We start from the raw sequence: 21,282 nt of genomic DNA on the forward strand, positions 1-21,282 counted from the left end.
CCCCTGGCTGCTTTTTTACTTAATGAGTGTACGTACTCTTTCCTCTAATGTACTATTTGATCTCAAGAAAAGTGTTAATAAAGATACCAGAGTCCCCTCTCCAGGGGGCTGGACTTTTTCCAGCTTCCTCTGAAATCTCTGTGCTTTGCTGATCTCCTGTCTGCCTGTCTGTCTCTTTCTCTCAGGACATCCCTCTGCCATTGTATCTACACCCTTTGCTAGGAAGGGTCTGAGCAAGCTGAGGTGGAGGCAGGGTTGCAGATCTGTAAGCCTTTTGACATTTGCAGTCAGAGAGTATTTTCTCGGGAGTTGGGGACTATGTGAAGGAAGGACAGACTCAGTCTTGTAAGGAGGGAGTGTAAGCCAGCTGCATCGCCTTGAACTTGTGTGGCTCTTCTCTCTCTGCCTCCCTCTCTTCTCTTTCTGTCTCTTTCTCCTGGAGGCTGTTAGGGAGGAGCCAGCGGGCCATGGCTAGACTTCCAGCTTCACGATCCTGTGCTGAGATGCTCCAGGTCAAAGTGAGCTGTGCCTTGCAGCCAAGTGATTGGTATTAATACCCAGTAATGAAGTCGTTTTAAGATCACTCTAGAACAGTGAGGAACAGGCTCGCTCTCCTCCGCCTATCAGCGATAGTAATAAGGGACCTGCTTTCCAGCCCAATGTCACAATGGCCTTCATTTGCTTTAACTGACTTCCTCATTGGGGTTGTGGGGCACCCGATGACCACATGCATTCTCTCTGGATCAACAAGGAGTCTCCGTCCCGTCCCTGGCAGAAGCATCCAGATTTCTACTCCTCTTTTTGGTAGTGATGTCAGTAACAATCCCATGAGAAGCCCCTGTACCAGTCCTTTTGCCAGAAGATTCTGTATTAAGTGTCAGCCTGTTTCTTTGTAACTTCTGCTTATTTCTTCTGGCCCAGCCTTGCAGAGCAACCTCCACACATGGCCCTTCCTCTGCATGGCAACTCTCTGGGCATTTGCTTGCTAGCTGATTGGCCTTGCCTCCCAGAGACCTGGGCCCTGGCTCCTTTCCTCACTCCTGCTCTGCCTTGATCGTGTTGGGATTTGGATGCTACTCTTCTAACAGAGATCTCCAAATAAACCCTCTTAGTGTGGTGTGTGCTGGTCTACCTGGACCCCCTTTGATGCAGCACCAAAAAGCCCCATGTTTGTGGGGACACACCGAGCACTCCCCTGGGTTGTCTGATGTCAGGAAGAAAAGGAAGAAGTCCTTTTGTGCTCTTTTCTTCACATCTCTAAGTAATAAGGAGTTAGTAAAAGAGGGTTTTGTCTGGGGATGGTGACAGCAGTGGAGGGGGAAGTAGAGACCGCTGTTCTAGTCCAGATGAGCAGAGAAGCAAGCCACGCAGAACCATCTAGTCCACGAAAGTGGGTTGGCATCATGCCACCACAGCAGCCACTTCTCCAACCTTGTCTTCTTTGATGTCATTTCCCCTAATCTGTCGCTTGTAGACGAATCAAAAGACAGCGTTCTCTGGCTTAAGCCACGATGGATTTGCTTGGTGGTGGTTGCAGCCTTTTTCACGTAATCTCGGGGTCTCCTGTCTGACTTTGTCTCCTTCCGAATGTAGGTGGTGCTTCCCACATTTATCCTGGAGAAGCGATCCTTGCTGGAGATGTACGCGGACTTTATGGCACACCCAGACCTGCTGCTGGCCATTACCGCGGGAGCCACGCCCGAGGAGAGAGTCATTTGCTTTGTGGAGTATTATCTCACAGCCTTCCATGAGGGCCGCAAGGGGGCCCTGGCCAAGAAGCCCTACAACCCCATCATCGGTGAGACGTTTCACTGCTCCTGGGAGGTCCCCAAAGACAGGGTCAAGCCAAAGAGGACTGCTTCCCATTCTCCTGCTGGCCACGAACACTCGGTAGCCGAGGACCCTTCCACAAGCTACAAACTAAGGTTTGTGGCCGAGCAGGTGTCTCATCACCCACCCATCTCCTGCTTCTACTGTGAGTGCAAGGAGAAGAGACTGTGCGTCAACACTCACGTATGGACCAAAAGCAAGTTCATGGGCATGTCCGTGGGGGTCTCCATGATAGGGGAAGGTAAGCCATGCCAGATGTTGCAGGGAGCTTGGCTCCGACACGGTGACATTTATACACCTGATAGATGATTGATGAGTGTGTGGAGTTCTTTGTTTTTATTTTGTTTTGGAATTGGGGGGGGGGTGGTAAAGAGGGACAGATTTTGTTATTATGGGGCGAGACCCTGGTAATTTCCCAGTGGGGCCAAGGTCATAGACCAGATGGGATGCACCTGGATCTTTACTACATTTTAGCCGTGTGTGGGGGCCACCTTACATACTATTTTTATTTTCAGCTTCGCATGAATATTAGAGTTGACTCCAAATCTGTGAAAACACATTTATGTTCATTTTCACCCATGTCTGGCTCACAGACAATAAGGATAATAGTGCTGCCTATTTGGAATCTGCTCATAAACATTCCCAAGGCAAATCTCTGGATTCTGCTAGAGCTTTCTGAAGCAAGAACAATGTAATCACACACTTGTGGATTGCATGGTCCTGTTTTAGCAAATATCTGTGAATGAAGTTTATTCGTTGTTTGAAGAAACCTATAATAATCCTTGTTAAAGCATCTGGGTTCGTGGTTCTTCCACTTCTCTGAGTCACAGATTCCTTTGAGACTCTGAGACTGTGGATTCCCTTCTCAGGGAAAGAAAAAAATCCAACACAAAATTTAGTTTTCAGTTTCAGGGAGTATATGGCTCTTTGGAAGCCCTTCCAAAACCACAGGAGAGAAGAACACCTCTCATTCACTTAGGGCATTTTTATTGAGTGCCTAATGGATGCTGGACATTGTGTCAGGAGCTATAGATTTTTGTTTTAAGATTTTTATTTATTCATGAGAGACATAGAGAGGCAGAGACACAGGCAGAGGGAGAAGCAGGCTCCCTGTGGGGAACCCAATGTGGGACTCCATCCCAGGACCCTGGGATCATGACCTGAGCGGAAGGCAGACGCTCAACCACTGAGCCATCCAGGTGTCACAGGAGCTGTGGATTCTTGTATAAACAAAATATGCCAAAAAAAAAATCTCTATCCTCATTCAGTGCTTCCATTCAACTTCTATTTTACTGGTAATGTATGTTGGTTGTGTGGGAAGCTGTGAAATACTATGGAGAAAAACAAAGCAAGGGAGGGACCTGGGAGCAGTGGGGACGGGGCAGGGGGCCTTAGGAGGGATGCGATGGTGCCCCGGAAGGCCTCACACTGTGTTCCCACGCGATGCCAGAGGCCCAGCCGAGGCCCCAATGTGTGTACTGGTGAAGTCTTCCCTTTGATTTAGGAACAAAAGTCTGTAGGCAGGAGCTTCAGATCTCATCCTGTGGAGTTTCAGTCCTTACACCAAGTTCCCCAAGTCCTGAATGATTCGAAGGTGAAATGCTGGTTTGCTGGAGGTGATGGAGCGCGGAAGCTGTTCACACCTTCGGGGGGTCACTTACCACCCATGTGGGCAGTTTTTCTGGCACCTTCCCTGGAGCCTTGTTTCAAGGGTGTTTACTTCCTTAGCTCTCGTGGGGTGGTTCAGACATTCCGTGGGATTATTCTCGTCTGCTCATCCGTTTACTCGGGACGTGAATGGCACCATTTTTGGTGGCAGTGACCAGGTCTAGACAGAACTCGCTGCCCTCGGGGACTGACCTCCGCTGCATGAGTCGCGGAAACCCAGACACGTGCAGGAAACGGACACGTGGGTGGCGCCGATGAGACAGAGTAGGACGGGGCGAGGCGGGTGGGGTGCCCGGCAGAGGTGCCAGCACCGTTCGTAGGGCAGAGCCCAACAAGAATGCAGGCTTTGAGGGAAGGCTTGCAGGAGGTGGGAGAGGAGCCGGGGACGGCTGCGCGAAGGGTGCTGCGGGAGACAGAGCAGGACCAGAGCAGGAGGCCCGGAGGCCCCGGCGAGCAGTGAGGCTGGGGAGTTCTGGAACCTCGCTGAGGCGGCCACGGCGGAGCAGAAGGGGCCGGCCAGAGAGGAGACGGGCCCCAACCACGGGGACTGGCTCAGGGGCCTGCAAGGACTCGGCCTTCGCCCCTGGGTGGCAGGTGGACATGGTGGGAGCAGCATCCCCAAGGGCTGCTGGTGTTGAGCAGATGGGGCGGGGCCAGGAGGGCCCAGGGGCCCAGCTAGCGGGAGACAGACAACACTGTGAATCTGTGATTGGCCAGAGTACGTGCTGCGTGAGTGTAATAACTTCTGCTAAAACCAAATGGGTTTTGAGGTACACAGAAAATTTATGCAGGTGCCTTTCTGGGGGTTCCCTGGCGCCCAGCAGAAATGCCTGCTGCCATGTGGCAAGGGAAAGCCACGGGTTCTTTTGATTTGGTTTGGTTTTAAAGATTTTATTTATTCATTCATGAGAGACACAGAGGCAGAGACACAGGCAGAGGGAGAGGCGGCTCCCTACGGGGAGCCCGACGCGGGACTTGATCCCAGCACCTCACGGTCATTACTCAACGGCTGAGCCACCCAGGTGCCCCGGGGCAGCCACAGGTTCTTGAGTAAGAGTGCAGGGCACATACCTCCCAGGCTCTGGGCCCATACGCTGGGCGTCTTGACCCCAGGGAGAGAGCTGGCAATTTCCCATACAGGTGATTTGCACATCCAGGGATTTAGGAGAATTCTTCAGTCAGTGAAACTGAAATCTCTTCCCAGCCATCTCCCTGAGGGGCGGGCTCCCTGAGGAGGAGGGTGTACAGCCGAGCCGCCTGCACGACTGTGTTGCCCACTGTGTTGCCGAGCTCGCCCCGGCCTCTGGGGCCTCTGGCACCTTCTGCCCCGCGCTCCCTCCTTCCCCGGCTTCTCTGTTAGCTGCTCTGTCCCGTGCTGGGGTGCTGGGGCGCTGGGGCTCCCTCCTCCACCCAGCAGCGTACTTGGCCTCCGTCCCTGTCCTCGGGAACTTCACTTTCTCTCATTGGTGCTGGTGGTTGAGTGAAAGTATCTCAAGGGTGGGCCTGGGATGTGTCGGGGTGTTCGCCCCCTGAGGCGAACAGGGAGGGCCTGGGGCCCTCAATCCACTTGGCGCAGAGCACCAAAGCTCTTCCCACTCTGGGCCGAGGTCATGTAACACTCTCCCGAGAGCCTCGCTCTAGCCGTAGCCGCCCCCAGAGCAGAATTAGAATCCGCTGCTCCCTGTTCCACCTGCTTGGAAATTCTCCTTAGAACTCTCAGTAGAGTGCTGGAATCAGCAAGGAATACCTGGAGAGAGACTAGAGGGGCCCTTCCCGGCCATGACCCTTCCTGGCCACCAGGGCACTCCCCCTCGATGGGCCCGGGAAGGGTCAGGGGCCGACCATTGGCTCATTCTTGTGAGGCCTGGTTTCCCCAAATCCTTTCAGTAGCTACCTCCCCCTTTCATGTTAGTTAAACGCACGCTCTGTAATACCCAGGAAGCGCTTTCCCAGAAAATACTTTTTAAGACCCCAAGTTTTGGAGCAAAAGGTTCTGGTTCCTGTACCCAGAGCTCCTTTGCGGGGGTTGGGGGAGTTGGGAAGCCAGGATGTTTTTCTTTTCCTCACTCATTCCTTGTACTGGTCTAGCACATTCCATGAATTTGTTTGACTGGGTCTGATGTAACTTTTTTTTCCCACCCCTCATTTTATTTTTATTATTATGTTTTAAGATTTTATTTATTCATGAGACACAAAGAGAGGCAGAGACATAGGCAGAGGGAGAAGCAGGCTCCCTGTGGGAAGCTTGATGTGAGACTCGATCCCAGGACCCCGGGATCACGCCCTGAGCTGAAGGCAGACGCCCAACCACTGAGCCACCCAGGCCCTCCCTCCACCCCCTCATTTAAAAAATTAGATCTTAGACGGGTCCACAGGAAATTTTTCGATGTAGATACAGGGCCTAATCTGTTAAAGCATTGCCTTTAGGCCATGCCACATGTGGCTACCATCAAATGCCACTATACAGTGCTGCATTACGCCTGGAATTCCCTGAGGTTCAGCTCAGAGGCCGCCGCCCCCTCAGATCCCTCGGCCCTGGCCCTCAGACCCCTCGTTGAGACACACTGTTCAGTCAACACCCCCCTCCCCTGGGGTGGGGGGAGCCGAGGTGCATTCAGCTGCTCTTGAAACCCGCTCCCCCACAAACTCCAGAGCCAGAGCCCAGGAAATGACACAGCTTCTTAATTGAGTCTGTGGGGAAAGGCAATTAGTTCCAGCGAGAGAAGTGACACATTGGCTCTGTGCTAGGGAGCACCGACACCACCAGGCCTGCAGACCTGTTCCCCAGAGTGACTTTCTGTGATCTGGTGCTCCCCAGAGGCAACGTCCAACTGGAATATTTTGGTTCCTCCAATTGAGATTGGGTGTGAAATTGTTTTAAATCTATCAGTTTGAAAATCTTAATGCTTTGCCTTCTGTTTATTGGTAAAACAATCTGTGGGATTTAAAGTGGAAATCTTGCAGCTTGAAGACTAACCACAGTGTGGAAGTATTGATTATCTAACATTTTTTGGCTTCTCTCATCTCTTAGGCTAGTTAAAAAGGAACTTTCATTTGCAAGCCCATCTGTAAGTCTAGTTTTTTAATATAGTCTTTTATTCATATTAGAGACAGATTGTTTTTAATGCAGCCCTGAAAAGAGTAGTACTGAGAAGGCATAATTGCAGGTGATTAATGACAAAGCACACATTTATGGATTTTCAGAGAAGAGCCAAAGGAGTGTGGTCTCCCCACTGCTTTCATACCAGCCCAGCTTTGGGGCTCACTGATTTCTGTGGATCTTGGGTTTGCAAGAGATTTTTCTTTTTCTTTCTTTCATTCTCTTTTTCTTTTTTTAAAGTAGGCTCCATGCCCAGGGTGGAGGCCAACACGGGGCCTGAACTCATAAGTCTGAGATAAAGAGTCAGACACTTAACCAACTGAACCACTGAGGTGCCTGCCCTGAGAGACATTTTTCTAAAGATGAGTGGGAAGAGGATTCCTCCCACCTATCTCTTCATCCCCTGTGTGCATAACCCGCTGCCACTTTGTGATTCACTCTTTATTCCCAAATGGAAATAACTGCTGCTCAGAGTTCACCCACCAAGAGAGCAAGGAGTAGTTAGGATATAAAATCTGCAGGATGCTGGCTGTGAGTCAGGTGGATGCTTTTAACTGAGTTCTAGAATCACCTTCTTTCCACCACAGCCCTATGAGGTAGGGATGCCATCATCCCTGTGTCACAGATAAGGAAACTGAGGCTCAGAGAGGTTAAGGTCACCAGGCTGGTGAGCGACTGTGGGTTTGGAAGGCCCCTCCTCAGAGATCTCTGTCTCATCCAGCTCTTTATGAAAACTTGGGCCACATTGTCCATGTAGATATGTTGTAAAGAAAACATCAGCTGTGCGACCCTACCTCACAAAGGTTGTATTTGTGAATGAGGTCAGGAAAGATGCAGCCCATCTTCATCTGGAACTCGTGGATGTGTGACCCCAGCCTGCAGGGAGGCTGCTGGCGAGCCCGAGGGGACTCCCAGCCAAGGACTGGCAGGGCTGACCACCCAGGGACACCGTAGCCGTCGGAGCAGAGGTGGTGCTCTCAAGGACACCTTGGCCACCAAGGAAGGGTTTGACTATCAAGTAGCCCGTCAGCGCGGAGGGCAGGGAGGGGGAGACAGGGAAGCCTCTTCCCCAGGACGTCGGAGGCAGGCTGGCCAAGGGCCTGGTGGCCTCCTCTGCAGGGTCCCGGGGTCCCCTCCCCACTGCCACAGGCCCAGAGACCTTGCGAATGTGGCTGGCCCCAGAGGGACCAGGAAACTTGTGGGTAGAACTGGACCAGGGAGGGAAATCCGGGATGGCCTCTCTCTTCTCAGCTTTTCCTTCCGATTCTTCTTGCCTGTTGGTGTCCTACGTGTCTGGTATCAGCTGCAATTTTCCACTTGCTCTAGACCGTCACCTCAAGCGTCCAAATTTGAGGAAGTCGGACACACCAAGTGGGCTTTGAAACCAAAAGTGTATCGGCCCTGGCCGTTCTCCAACGGTCCTGGTCAGACTCTGTGAGAAGGGAGCTAGCAAAGTGTTAATTCCCTCGCCAGACACACCGTCCCCCGCTCCGTGTGTGTGCAGGGCAGGGCCTCGAGGCACCTCTGGGGCGTCTACTCACCGCCTGGTAGAAGGAAGGACGAGGGTCCTTGGGAGGGCACTAGCCGGCCTGGGGCCTTTACTTTCAGGGAGATGCATTAATTCAGTCCTGAGCGCGAAAGTAAGGTGAAGTGGGGCGGAGGTCCGTTCTGCTGGTCAGTGTATTTGGCATAGTAGGGCCAGGCTATTTGTGTGTTCGTGTTACATATACTCAATTACACCCCTGGGGGTGGGGAGAGGGAGATTGATTGAGATTTATATGCTGCCGTGATCTCCATCCTCTGGCCCTGCCCCCGTGATTGAGAGTGACCCGCAAATCTGTTTCTCCCTGATGGCCTCAGCTCCCGCATGTGCCCCTGTGCGTGAGCATCCTTCTACCCTGGGGGTGATCGAGACCCCTACACACATGTGAGCGTGTCAGCCTGGATTTCCAGGCCGATTCTGTGTGTCTGTGGGTTGGCAGAAAGGACTTTACTGGAGTTCATGGAGGGGCATGTGCTGGTTTCAGATGAGCGGGGTGGGCTATCCGTAGACCGTGGCACATCGGTGAGTAAGGGAACGTTCAAGGTAAGTTGAGCTGTAGTTGTGCGCACCTTCGCACGGCCTTTAGAAACGCAGCATGCAGGACTCTCTGTATGTCCCCAGACCCCCTGGCCGGCTCATCTGTGCTACGGTCTCTACTGGGCAGATTCTGGCTCTAGTTTATACAAATGCTTGTCTAGCCTAAGAGGGAAGTGCTGGCCAACCAAATTACTTAACCTGAGATTCAATTTCCTCATCCTTACTTAAAAATGGTAATTATTGCCAAATAGAGTTGTCATGAAACTTAACGGAGATAACGGGTAGGGAGCCCCCAGGAGTGCCCGGCAGCCAGGAAGTGCCAACACACATGGGTGCCACTGACTCTACTCTTCGCTCTTTCCAGTGGAGGAACAGGGGTCCCAGGGCAGAGACACCACCAGGGAGGGGCCGAAGGGCAGCGCTTCCTTCCCAAGATGCACGGTGTACCTGCTGACGGCCAGGCTGGGAACGGGCGGGGATAGAGGCCAGGGATGTGTGCAGGTCTCTGAGCCCCGGGGCTGGGGCAGGAGGCTGAGAAGGTACCTTGCACACAACACATCTCAGCCCGTAGCCTGGTTCTCGGGACCTCTGCCAGCCCGTAAGGGCCTCAGAGCAGGCCACAGCGAGGGCTGGATGTCAGCCCCCTTTCACCTTGTGTAGCACAAAAGCTGTACAACAGCCTTGGGGGAGTTTGTGCATTTAAAGCCTGGTCATGTCAGCCTTTGAGAACTTGATGAAAACTGTGACCCCTTCCCCTAGAAGACAGACAAACCCACACCGTTTTTGCATTGTTCCAGAGGACTAAGACCTCTGCACACTAATGCTTGGATCCCGGGCTGGAGAAGCCCTGACCTAGAGGCAGGTTGCTCATGTAGCTAGTTCCTGCCCCAGGTTGCTGACAGCTGAGTACAGTCTGAGTTCTCCAACTTCATGAGAATCTTGAAACTGTCTCTTGCTCTCAGGAAGCAGGCTAAAACTCCTGTACATGCTATTTCAAAGCTTAGCAGAAGGTCCAGCCCCTGCCGAATTGGCCAGCCTGCACACCTACCTACACCAGCCCCCTCCGTTGTGCACATGGGCCCTTCCCCTCAGCCCTTTCCTGCTCACCAGGCTCCTTCCCACCACAGCCCCTTTGCATATGCCCTCCCCTCTGACCTTCTCAACTCTTAGCCGGTCCAAACATCCCTTCCTTAGGGAGAATTCTGTTTTCAGGTCAACTCCTACTGGAGGGCTCCTTGGCACCAGGCACTTCTCCCTCCTGCCTTTATCACAGTTGGTGATTAAGGTCCACCTTTCTGTTCTCCTTGGAGGAGGAAAGTGGGTCCGTTCACTGTTGTATTCACAGCACCTCGCACAGTGTCTGGCACCCACTAGGGGACTCGATAAATAAATACATGGCTGGTGAGTGGCTGACCTTTGCGGAGGTAGGAGACATGGCATGACGTCTGTTGCCGGAGGTGTTTGGTTTGTCATCTTTGTGTCTTTTGATCCCCAGCTGTCCTCTTCTTGTGTGCCTGACTCTTTCCTCCTCTCTCCCTGGAGGTGTGCTGAGGCTCCTGGAACATGGGGAGGAGTACGTGTTCACCCTGCCCAGTGCCTACGCGCGGTCCATCCTCACCATCCCATGGGTGGAGCTGGGAGGAAAAGTCAGCATCAGCTGTGCCAAGACTGGGTACTCGGCCACAGTGATATTCCACACGAAGCCTTTTTACGGAGGGAAAGTCCACAGGTAGGAGGCGGTCAGGGAGCCTTTGTGTTTGCCTTAACACCATGCCCTGACTTTCTTTCCGCCTTAAGGGCTTGGGTTCTAGCCACGGGATGAGTTGAAAATCAAGATCAAGTTGACAGATCTTTTTAAAAATAATGCCTCTTTCCACCGCAGCCCCGTCACATGGCAGTTTTTTTTTTTTAAGTCCTCCCCAGTCTACACTTATAATAGTGAGATCCTTTGGTGATAGATTCCCAGAACTCACAGCAGAGAATGAAAACTGCTTCCATGTGTTATGATAATCTTTTCCTTCTGAGGCCACAGCCTCTTTGCTCTGCTCTGAAGCAGTTCAGACACTGTGAGCTCAGACACTGCCTGGGAGCTCTTTTTTTTTTTTTTTTAAAGATCTTATTTGAGAGAGAGAAAGAGCGCAAGCAGGGTGGCAGTGGGGAGCAGAGGGAGAAGCAGACTCCCAGCTGAACAGGGAGCCTGACGTGGGCCTCAATCCCAGGACCCCGGGATCATGACCTGAGCCAAAGGCAGATGCTTAACTGACTGAGCCACCCTGGTGCCCCCTGAGAACTCATTTCACATTAAGTTGGTTCCATTAAATATCCAGAACCCCGTATCATCTATGAGATCAGGACTACTTTAGAATCTGGGAAAGTCCGATCCTAAGAAATTAAAGGTAAAGTCTGCTGTTGGAGAGAAGCATTAAATTGTTTTCATTGCTGCAGTTACAGGTTACTGTATAAGCAAGCCCCATCTTGGCCTTTTCTCTTCGGAACTGAGTTCTATATGGTGTTCATATGAGGGCAAGGGGACGCCCGCGGTGGCTGTTTTCGAGCACACACTCAGGCTTGCAAGAGCTGACGGTGTACGTTTCTCCATAGCTCCTCAGTCCCTCAGGCCATGTCAGTAGCTTGAGATCACCTGGGGTCAGGGGACACCCCCAAGGGTGGCAAACGCTACAGAGCAGGTGTTTTTCCCTTTGGAGAGCCAGTTGTTAAACCTTTGCCAGCACACCGCTAGCACCCTTCCACTACCTGCAGCCAGAAGATTCCTGATGCCACCTGCAAGCCTTTGCCTGGGCACCTGGGAGCCATGGCTGTGTTCAGGCTCGGAGAATGAGCTTCCAAGCATGTGTTTGAAAACCGAGTTCAGCCTGAGCTGGGCCATTAGAAAGAGGGGAGTTTAGCTCCTTCCTATTCTTGGCTGCTTCGGAGCAGGCTTTCCTGCTTCTGCTGCATTATTCTGACCGAGCAGCTCGCTTGAAGGTGGAGAGGAGGTGGGATCTGATTTTTCCCAAAGCTGCAGACCTGGAGCCTGCTCAGGCCAGGCAGCAGAAGCGGGGAGGCCCTTTCGAAGGAGGTCCCTCAGAGCCACCGCTGGGAGGAGGATGGTGTTCACTCAATGCCGAGAGTCAAGGTTTTGCCCAGCCTTTGTTCAGAGGAAAGTCCAGATGCCAGGATAAACGTTTCCCTCCTTTTTCTTTTCTTTTTCCTAAAGATTTTATTTATTCATGAGAGATACAGAGGCAGAGACATAGGCAGAGGGAGAAGCAGGCTCCCTGTGGGACTTGATCCCAGGATCGAGCCAAAAGCAGACGCTCAACCAACTGAGCCACCCAGGCACCCCTCCCTCCTTTTTCTATGTGATCTCAGGTAGATCATTCTCCGTATACTCTCTGGCCCCATTGGTGGTTAAAATGTAGCACTATTCAGTACTATTTTAGGGGGAAGTATAAGCTTTGCTTCTATTGAATTACTTGATTTCCATCCCAAATAGTAACATATCATCCCTTTGTGTGTTTATCAAAATTAAGAAATTAACTTGGCTATATTGCCATGAACTAACCTACAGACCTCATTCGCATCTCACTGGTTTTTCTACGGATGCTTTCTTTTTCGGATCAAGAATATTAGGTCTATATTTTAAGAGCTAGTCTTTAAACAAAATGGCAAAAAAATAAAATCCTTCCTCCTTGCTACCCCATAAAAAAAGAATCCCTTTTGAAGTGTGAGTCTCTGTTTTGATAATCTTGCAAAGCATGTTTATTCGACTCATTCATTCATTCATTCATTCAGGGTCACAGCAGAAGTGAAACACAACCCAACCAACACCATTGTTTGCAAAGCCCATGGGGAGTGGAACGGTACTTTAGAGTTCACATACAACAGCGGAGAGACCAGGGTCATCGACACAACCACGCTGCCAGTGTACCCCAAGAAGATCAGACCTCTGGAGAAGCAGGGGCCCATGGAGTCCAGGTGGGAACCAGGCGAGGTGTTGCTTCTAGGCTTAGTTCTCCTCAGCACCTGATCAGGCGATGGAGAAGTCTCTGAACACTCAGCTAATAAAAACGGGCCAGGGATAGTGTTCATGTCACTCATTTAGATACTTGAGCTTCTCATTCCATGTGGCTTTGGAGTAGATCCTTTGTAGCTTTCAGTTTAGTTCTTCTATAGAGTGAGTGGTGGGTTGTGAGGATAGTCTACAGTAGACTTTTAATGCCTGTCCTAAAAGAGTTTGTCGACTCAGCTGGTCTGTTGCTTGATTGCATAGTTAAATACAGAGTTGCTGGGAATCAAAGAACTGTGTCTAGAAGCAATGAGCTACTATTTTTTGCTCACGAGATTAGTAACATGATTAAAAAAAAAAATCAGCAGTGGCCAGGATGTGATAAAATCGACACTCTGTACCCTACACTTCTAGTAAGAGTGTGTGCAGTGTAGCTTCAAGTTCATGAATTCACTTTAATTTTGTATTCCATCTTTGGGAATCTATTCTGAAGGAAAATTCTTAAATTCAGAGAAGGTTTCAAATATAAAGCTGGGTATTTTTTTCTAAAAAGAAAACTAAATCATAAGAAGAAACCACTTACTTGTTCAACAGTAAGAAAGTAGTTAAATAATGGAGAATCCACCCAATTAGTATGTCTATTCCCTGGTATGAGTATAATGCAACCACTTAAAGTAATGTTTATGCAGATGCAGAAGCAGAATCTTCTTAGAATATGCCTTTTTAATTTTTTTATTCAAGGGGGTTAGCAAACTATGGCCTATGGGCCATGTCCAACCCATGGCTGATTTTTATAAAATTTTCTGGGACCACAGCCATGATCATTAATTTACATATGGTTTATGGTGGCCTTTCTGTGGCATTTAAGAAGTTGTGATCAAGACCATATGGCCTGCAAAGCCTACAATGTATACTATCCAGCCTTTTTTTTTTTTTTTAAAGATGTTATTTATTTATTCATGAGAGACACAGAAAAGCAGAGACATAGGCAGAGGGAGAAGCAGGCTCCCTGGGGGGAGCCCAGTGTGGGACTTGATTCCAGGACCCTGGGATCACAACCTGAGCCAAAGGCAGATGCTCAGCAACTGAGCCACCCAGGCACCCTACTATCTAGCTTTTTATAGAAAATGTTTGCCAACCTATTTTATCTTTGGCCTCTAAACTTGGGACTACTAGCTTTTTTTTTTTTTTTTTAAGATTTTATTTATTCATGAGAGACACAGAGAGAGAGGCAGAGACACAGGCAGAGGGAGAAGCAGGCTCCATGCAGGGAGCCCAACACGGGACTTGATCCCGGGTCTCCAGGATCACACCCTGGGCCAAAGGCAGGTGCTAAACCACTGAGCCACCCGGGCTGCCTGGGACCCACTTTGTTGGCAGCCCTGTCTGGCTTTTCTCAGGTTCATCATGCCAATGCTCAAGGCGTCCTGCAATGAATGAATGAGGCAGAGAAGTAATTTTCCATTTAGATGTGGGCAACATGATGGATCCTGCCACATCAACACACATGCCCATTCCCCCTAGTCTAGAACTCCTAATACTGGGTACCCCTTTGGCTCAGCAGCCATTGTTCATATATATCAGCTTGCTGGTATATGAACCCTGGGCGTATCACCTTACATGGATCTTATTTCTCTCTTTAAAATGAGAATGGTAATATGGCGTCCATACCATTGGGTTGCTGTGATGATGAAGTGAGCTAATATATATAAAATGTTAAAAATATGACATGCATTGTATCTGTTATTGTTGCTTGTGATCATAGTAGTATTAATGCTGCGTACTACTGCTATTATTACTAGATTCTGCTCCTAGATACTGAGAGAGGACTGCTACTCAGGACAAGAAGGGGCTGGAAACTTGGGATCTTGTTGGCCCTGGGTTCTAATCCTGGCTCTAGGGGTCTTTGAGGGACCTGGAATGCGCTCCCCCTTCCCAAATGCCCTCCCACCGTGACTCTGGCCCCCTTGCTGAGAACTGCCCCTGTCAAGCCAGCTAGCCCTGCCTGACCACTCCCTCTCCTCCATTCCTTCCCAGGAACCTCTGGCAGGAAGTGACCAGATACCTGCGGCTGGGGGACATTGATGCTGCCACCGAGCAGAAGCGGCGCCTAGAGGAGAAGCAGCGGGTGGAGGAACGAAAACGGGAGAACCTGCACACGCCATGGCAGCCCAAGTATTTTATCCAGGAGGTAACTCTGCCACCTGTCTTTGGGGACTTGTCCCAAGTGAGGGGCAAGTGGGTTTGTCTTGCAATGCAGCAGTTTGGATGGATGAGGTTGAGGCAGAGGAGGGCCTGAGAGGAGGGTTTGGGGCGGCTTTACTCTGGCTCCAGCTTTGGGCCAGGCTGTCCTTTGGGTGGAAGTGAGTGCCTGACACTTCCTCCCTCACATCTGCCTTCATAACAGCCCAGCAGCCTGACAGGGAGTGCAAGGAATGAATGGGGTGGAGATCTGGATGTTGTCTGACTTAAAAAACAGAAAAAAAACCCAAAACACAACCCCTGCTACTTGATCATTAGTAACAAATTAGCCATGAAGCATTTGGAATGAGCCAAATGGGATAGACATGCCAGGAAGGACGAGCAGGAGTCCTGTGTGCTCAGTGCTGCTGCTGTCACCCAGAAAAGGGACACTGGAAGGCAGTAGTATCCACCAGTTTGCCCCCACTGAGCAAGTGGGCAAGGTACTCTGTCCCCTGTTGAGGCTCTTAGGCTTTTTTTTTTTTTTTTTTTCTTGGCTCTTAGGCTTTTGAAGTTGTTTGTGGAGCAGTTGGGAAGATTTCTGAGAACAGAATTGGAAATGATGGAAGTGTTGACTTAGGGGCAGGAACAGAGTGGCTGCTGTTCTCCCCACAGGCAGGATCTAGGGCTGGGTGATAGAGACTTCAAGGTTGGATTCTGGTTCAGACAGGAAGCCTGCTGGGTAGACTGCCGTATTAGGCTCTGAGTGAGAACCATGACTGAAAGCCTTGCCTAGGTGAGGTGAATCTGTATTCGCCAGGGTTCTCCAGAGAAATGACAGAAACTGAAGCATTAGATGTAAATACATAGAGATTTATTATGAGAAGTTGGCTCATGAGATTATGGAGGCAGGAAAGCTCAGGATCTGCCGTTTGCAAGCTGAAGACCTTGGGAAAGCCAGTGGTAGAATTCAGTTCAAGTCCAAAGGCCTGAGAACCAGGGAAGCCAGTGGTATAAATGCCAGTCCAAAGAAAGGCAGGAGAAGATGAGCTATCCCAACTCAAGAAGTGAGGTAGTTTAAAAAGAAAAGGGAGAGTGAATTCCTCCTTCCCCTACCTTTTTTTTTTTTGTGTGTTCAGGCCCTCAATGGATTGGATAATGCTCTCCCACTCTAGGGAAGAAAATCATCGTGACTGAGGTGCTTCTCTCACCTGGAAACACCCTCACAGACATATTCAGAGAATGTTTAATCTCAGCACCATGGCCAATTGAGTTAACACATAAAATTAACCGTTATAAAATCCTTCAAGGATCCTTTTGTGAGTAGATCTGGTCTCTTTGAGACAACTAGCTTGCCTGGCTTCTGTGAAAAGTTGGAGATAGAAAACCCAAAAGACGACAACAACAACAAAAACCCCACAGTCTTCTTCCTGGATTTAATAAAACCCAGTATGTTCATAACAGAAAGCTTGAGGGTATGTAAAGAATAAAAATCATCCCAATACCAGAATTGTTACCATTCAATACATTCCCTTCCAGTTAAACCCCAGATTGTGTATACCATTTAGATTCTTGCCTTTTTCTGCTATTTGGTATCATTTCTTATGTGTGCTGATTTGTGACTGCTACCTGCTGAAGAGAGCCATGGTTGGGCACTCCCCTCCAGGCTAGTGGGCTGTAAATCACTGGTTTGGGTAGGTTCCTCACAGGCAGGCCTTGCCTTCTCTCTCCTGTCCATTCATTGAACACCCTCTTTTCTCCACTTGCCCAGCTGAGACGTCTTCATAACATGTCTCCTTCCTTCTCTTACAGGGTGATGGCTGGGTGTACTTCAATCCTCTTTGGAAGGCACACTGATGGGGTGGAGGTGCAGAGCTTTCAGAGAGAGCCGTTTTTGTAGGAATTAAAGTGGTACAGTATCAAGTTTCTGCTGGTGTTCACTGAGACCTCTTGATATCATTCAAGAAATGGTACCTGAACGAGAAATGATATACTGTGAAAAATGCACCACCAAAACTACTATAGGATTGAATTTATTCAAGAGCCATTTGGGGCATGTGTGTGTACACAGGTCTGTGTGTGAGCTGTCACTACTGTATGTTCACACACATGCACTATATACACATGTCTGCTGGGTATTATTACACATGTAAATACTGCACTTACCAAGATTTAAGTGGGTAATTATGAGCTCATTTTTATCAATGAGGTTTGAAGTTTTCTATTTTTCACTTTGCCAAAAATGTTTTGCACTCACAAAAGTATTCTCATTTAGTCATCTGTCAACAAAGGTGAATTGGCATGGGCCAGTTGATGTCCACATGGTAGAAAGTGGCTCATTCCTGGTAGAAGTGTCGGTGGCTGTCACTTCACAATTACTGTTGTGATTCCCATCTCCCTACCCACTTTAGCATTTTGTTTGTCCTTACTCAAGAAAAATAAACTATTTCCTGTTGGATGGCGTGTGGGCAAGGAAGCTGTTAAAGGTTTATGCCAGACCCTTCCAAAATGGAGCACCTTGGGAAAACCAGACCCACTGTGGAATCTTGCCCCAGAGTCTTTCTCACGTGCAAAGCATTAGTTATACGTTTTTCAGAATCTGCTTCTTGGACAGTAGAAAACAAGTCAGATGAAGACTTCACTACTTTTGTGATGAAAAGGGCTTTAGAAGTTCAGTATACGCATGCACATACAAAACTGCACCACCACAGCCTCAATTTTGTGTTTAGTTTGGGGAAAGAGAAAAGAATTTCCTGTGGATTTTTTTAAAGTGCACCTCTCTTGTTTGACCCAAACTCTGCAAGGAAACCACTGTGATTAAATGACACACATATAAAGACTGCAACAGCGTTCCATGGTTTCAGTTGAATTTCAGTTCTCAGCCTTTACAAATGAGGTCAAGACATGACTAGAATATAAAGCAAGGAAAAAATGAAGTATTTGATTTTTTTGCTCAATGCTTAATTTATTTTTTACTGTGCCACTCAGAATATTTATAAAATCCAGTAGCATGAATGCTTCTCTGTAGTAATAATGATTTTGTGCCTTTTGTCTGCTTTCTTAAGACCAATTGTTCACTTTGTAGATATTAGACAAATATATTTCAATTGAGTACTATACCTGTGTGTCTGTATTTTATTTTTAGGGATTCAAAATTTCAGTTGGAAGTAGTGACTCCGAATGAGCTCAGATTTTATTGGTTAGATATTGCTAATTTGATGTGAACAGCAATCACATTCAGATCAAAACATTGTTTTAAACACAATAAAAATCCATCAGATAAATATTATTTATGGAAATTTTGTGACCAGTTCATATGAACATGTCTAATGAATATTGAATAATGAATGAACATATCTAATGAATGTTCTGGTTTGTAAGAAATTACTACCAGCCAAAGTCCTAATGTAGGCCTGTTCAGGTTCGTAGGAACCATTTTATTTCTGAGAAGGAAAGTAGAATAAATGCTATTTTGAGGGAGAAAATCCTCAACAAGACTGCAAAATAATCACTATGGTGTGTTTCAGATTTTTCCAGTCTTATTACGTTATGCCAGAGCATAAACCATCTGGGAAATTAGAAATGAGCAAAGTTAACTTTCTTTTGTTTTTGGTGGGAGAGAGTTCAGTTTGCCTTTTTAAAAAATTGTGAAATATATACAGAAGATTTATATAAAGTATATTACAGTTCCAAGAGTAAATACTCATGTACCCAGTGCTTGCTTGAGTGAAGACACCCAAATTTGCTAGTATTTGTGTCCCTACAAAATTGTATCCCCCTCCTTAACCATAGGGGTAACCCTTCCACTGTCCTGATTCTTGGAGTAATTTTTTTTTTTTTTAAATCACCACATATGCTGTATGTATTTATAAAGAGCATACTTGGTTTTGCCTGTTTGAGCTAACATTTTGTTCACGGGTCAATCTATGTTATGAATTACTCTGTTCACTTTCTTATTCTTTTTTGCTGAATTCACATTTTGTTTTATTCTTTCATTGTGGCAAAATATGTAAGGAACATAAAATTTACCAGTTTTGCAGTTTTTAAGTATACAGTTTAGTGGCATTAAATACATTCCCAGTATTGGGTAACCAGCACAACCATCTATGTCCATAGTTTCCATCTTCCCAGATTCAGATTCCATGCACATTAAACAACGGTTCCACATTCCTACCTCCCATCTCTGCAACCATTAACAACTACCATTTTACTTTGTTTTTATTAATTTGACTACTGTAAGTACCTCATGTAAGTGGGATCATTCTATATATATCCTTTTGTGTCTGGCTTATTTTACTTGCCATAAAATGTTCCCCAAGTTCATCAGAATTTCCCCTTTTTTAAGGTTGAATAACATTTTTCATATGTAAATATACCATATTTTGTTCATCTCTTTACCTATATACATGAACATTTGGGTCGTTTACATCTTTTGGCTACTGTGAATACTGCTGAGTGCAAAATATCTAAGTACCTGCTTCAATTCTTTTGGGGATGTATGTATCCAGACGTAGAAGTACTATATTATATGAAAATTCCATGTTTAACTTTTGAGTACCTGCCATACTGCTTTCCACAGTGACTACCATCATTTTGCAATCCTACCAGCAGTGCATAAGGGTTTGAATTTTTCCACATTTTCCCCAACACTTGTTTTTTTGTTTTATAATAATCATCATAATGGGTGTGAAGTGCCATTTCACTAGGGTTTTGATTTGCAATTCTCTAATGATTAGTGATGTTGAGCATCTTCTCATATGTTTATTGGCCATTCCTCTGCCCATTTTCTAATTGTTACTATGTGTTGAGTTGTAGGAGTTCTTTATAAATTCTGGATATTAGTTCTTTATCAGATACAATTTCTGATTTATAACTTTTTAATTTTTAAGATTTTATTTATTTGACAGCAAAAGAGAGAGAAAGTGAGTGCACACACAAGCAGGGGGAGCAGCAGAGGGAGGGGGAGAAACAGGCTCTCTGCTCAGCAGGGACTGGATGCAGGGCTCAATCCCCAGACCCCAGGATCATGACCCGAGCTGAAGGCAGATGCCCGTCTGATTTATAATTTTATCAGACAGATAATGCTTCTTCCATTCTGTAGGTTGCCTTTTTGACCCTGTTGATAGAGGGTCTATGATATATAGAAGTATTTAATTTTGGTGGAGCCCAATTTATCATCTTTTTCCTTTTGTAGCTTGTACTTTTATTGTCCACTTTTTAAAAAAAGATTTATTTATTCATTCATTCATTCATTCATTCATTCATGAGAGAGAGAGAGAGAGGCAGGCAGATACACAGGCAGAGGAAGAAGCAAGCTCCATGCAGGGAGCCCGACGTGGGACTCAGTCCTGGGTCTCCAGAATCAGGCCCTGGACTGAAGGTGGTGCCAAACCGCTGAGCCACTGGAGCTGCCCTATGGTCCATCTTTATTGTACTTTATTGTCCACAAGATCATTGATAAATCTAACTCATGAAGCTTTTCCTCTCAGTTTGCTTCTAACAGTTTTATAGTTTAAGCTCTTATGTTTAGGGTTTTGATCCATTTTTAATTTTTGCATATGGTGTTAAGTAAGGGTCCAACTTCATTATTTAGGATAATGGATTTCCTGTTTTCCTTGGACCATTTTTTTATTATAAATTTATTTTTTATTGGTGTTCAACTTGCTAACATATAGAATAACACCCAGTGCTCATCCCTTCAAGTGCCCCCCTCAGTGCCCGTCACCCAGTCACCCCCACCCCCTGCCCACCTCCCCTTGCACCAACCCCGAGTTCGTTTCCTGAGTCTCTCATGTTCTGTCTCCCTCTCTGATATTTCCCACTCATTTTCTCTCCTTTCCCCTTGATTCCCTTTCACTATTTTTTATATTCCCCAAATGAATGAGAACATACACTGTTTGTCCTTCTCCGATTGACTTACTTCACTCAGCATAATTCCCTCCAGTTCCATCCACGTTGAAGCAAATGGTGGGTATTTGTCATTTCTAATGGCTGAGTAATATTCCATTGTATACATAGACCACATCTTCTTTATCCATTCATCTTTCGATGGACACCGAGGCTCCTTCCACAGTTTGGCTACTGTGGACATTGCTGCTATAAACATTGGGGTGCAGGTGTCCTGGCGTTTCACTGCATCTGAATCTTTGGGGTAAATCCCCAGCAGTGCAATTGCTGGGTCATAGGGAAGTTCTATTTTTAACTCTTTGAGGAACCTCCACACAGTTTTCCAGAGTGGCTGCACCAGTTCACATTCCCACCAACAGTGTAAGAGGGTTCCCCTTTCTCCGCATCCTCTCCAACATTTGTTGTTTCCTGTCTTGTTACTTTTCACCATTCTCACTGGTGTGAGGTGGTATCTCATTGTGGTTTTGATTTGTATTTCCCTGATGGCAAGGGATGTGGAGCATTTTC

The 21,282-nt window shown here is 47.5% G+C and overlaps 1 protein-coding gene across 5 annotated transcripts in view; it reads left to right on the plus strand.

Annotated features, from left to right (window-relative positions):
- The window catches only part of OSBPL10 (oxysterol binding protein like 10), a 293,987-nt gene extending 276,013 nt beyond the window's left edge, over nt 1–17,974 (plus strand). For 4 of the 5 annotated variants that reach the window (XM_055321640.1, XM_055321636.1, XM_055321638.1 and 1 more), the window contains exons 8-12: nt 1,594–2,071; nt 10,221–10,407; nt 12,474–12,656; nt 14,725–14,878; nt 16,681–17,974. In XM_055321640.1, the coding sequence (XP_055177615.1) occupies nt 1,594–2,071; nt 10,221–10,407; nt 12,474–12,656; nt 14,725–14,878; nt 16,681–16,725 (1,047 nt within the window). In that variant the 3' untranslated portion in view covers nt 16,726–17,974. Of the gene's footprint in view, nt 1–1,593; nt 2,072–10,220; nt 10,408–12,473; nt 12,657–14,724; nt 14,879–16,007; nt 16,067–16,680 lie in introns of all 5 variants that reach the window. The other variant, XM_055321637.1, reaches the window with a different exon arrangement.
- Nucleotides 17,975–21,282: the final 3,308 nt, after the last annotated feature.

Source organism: Nyctereutes procyonoides, unplaced genomic scaffold, assembly GCF_905146905.1.
Source record: "Nyctereutes procyonoides isolate TBG_1078 unplaced genomic scaffold, NYPRO_anot_genome, whole genome shotgun sequence".
In the NCBI taxonomy this organism is placed as follows: Eukaryota; Metazoa; Chordata; class Mammalia; order Carnivora; family Canidae; genus Nyctereutes; species Nyctereutes procyonoides.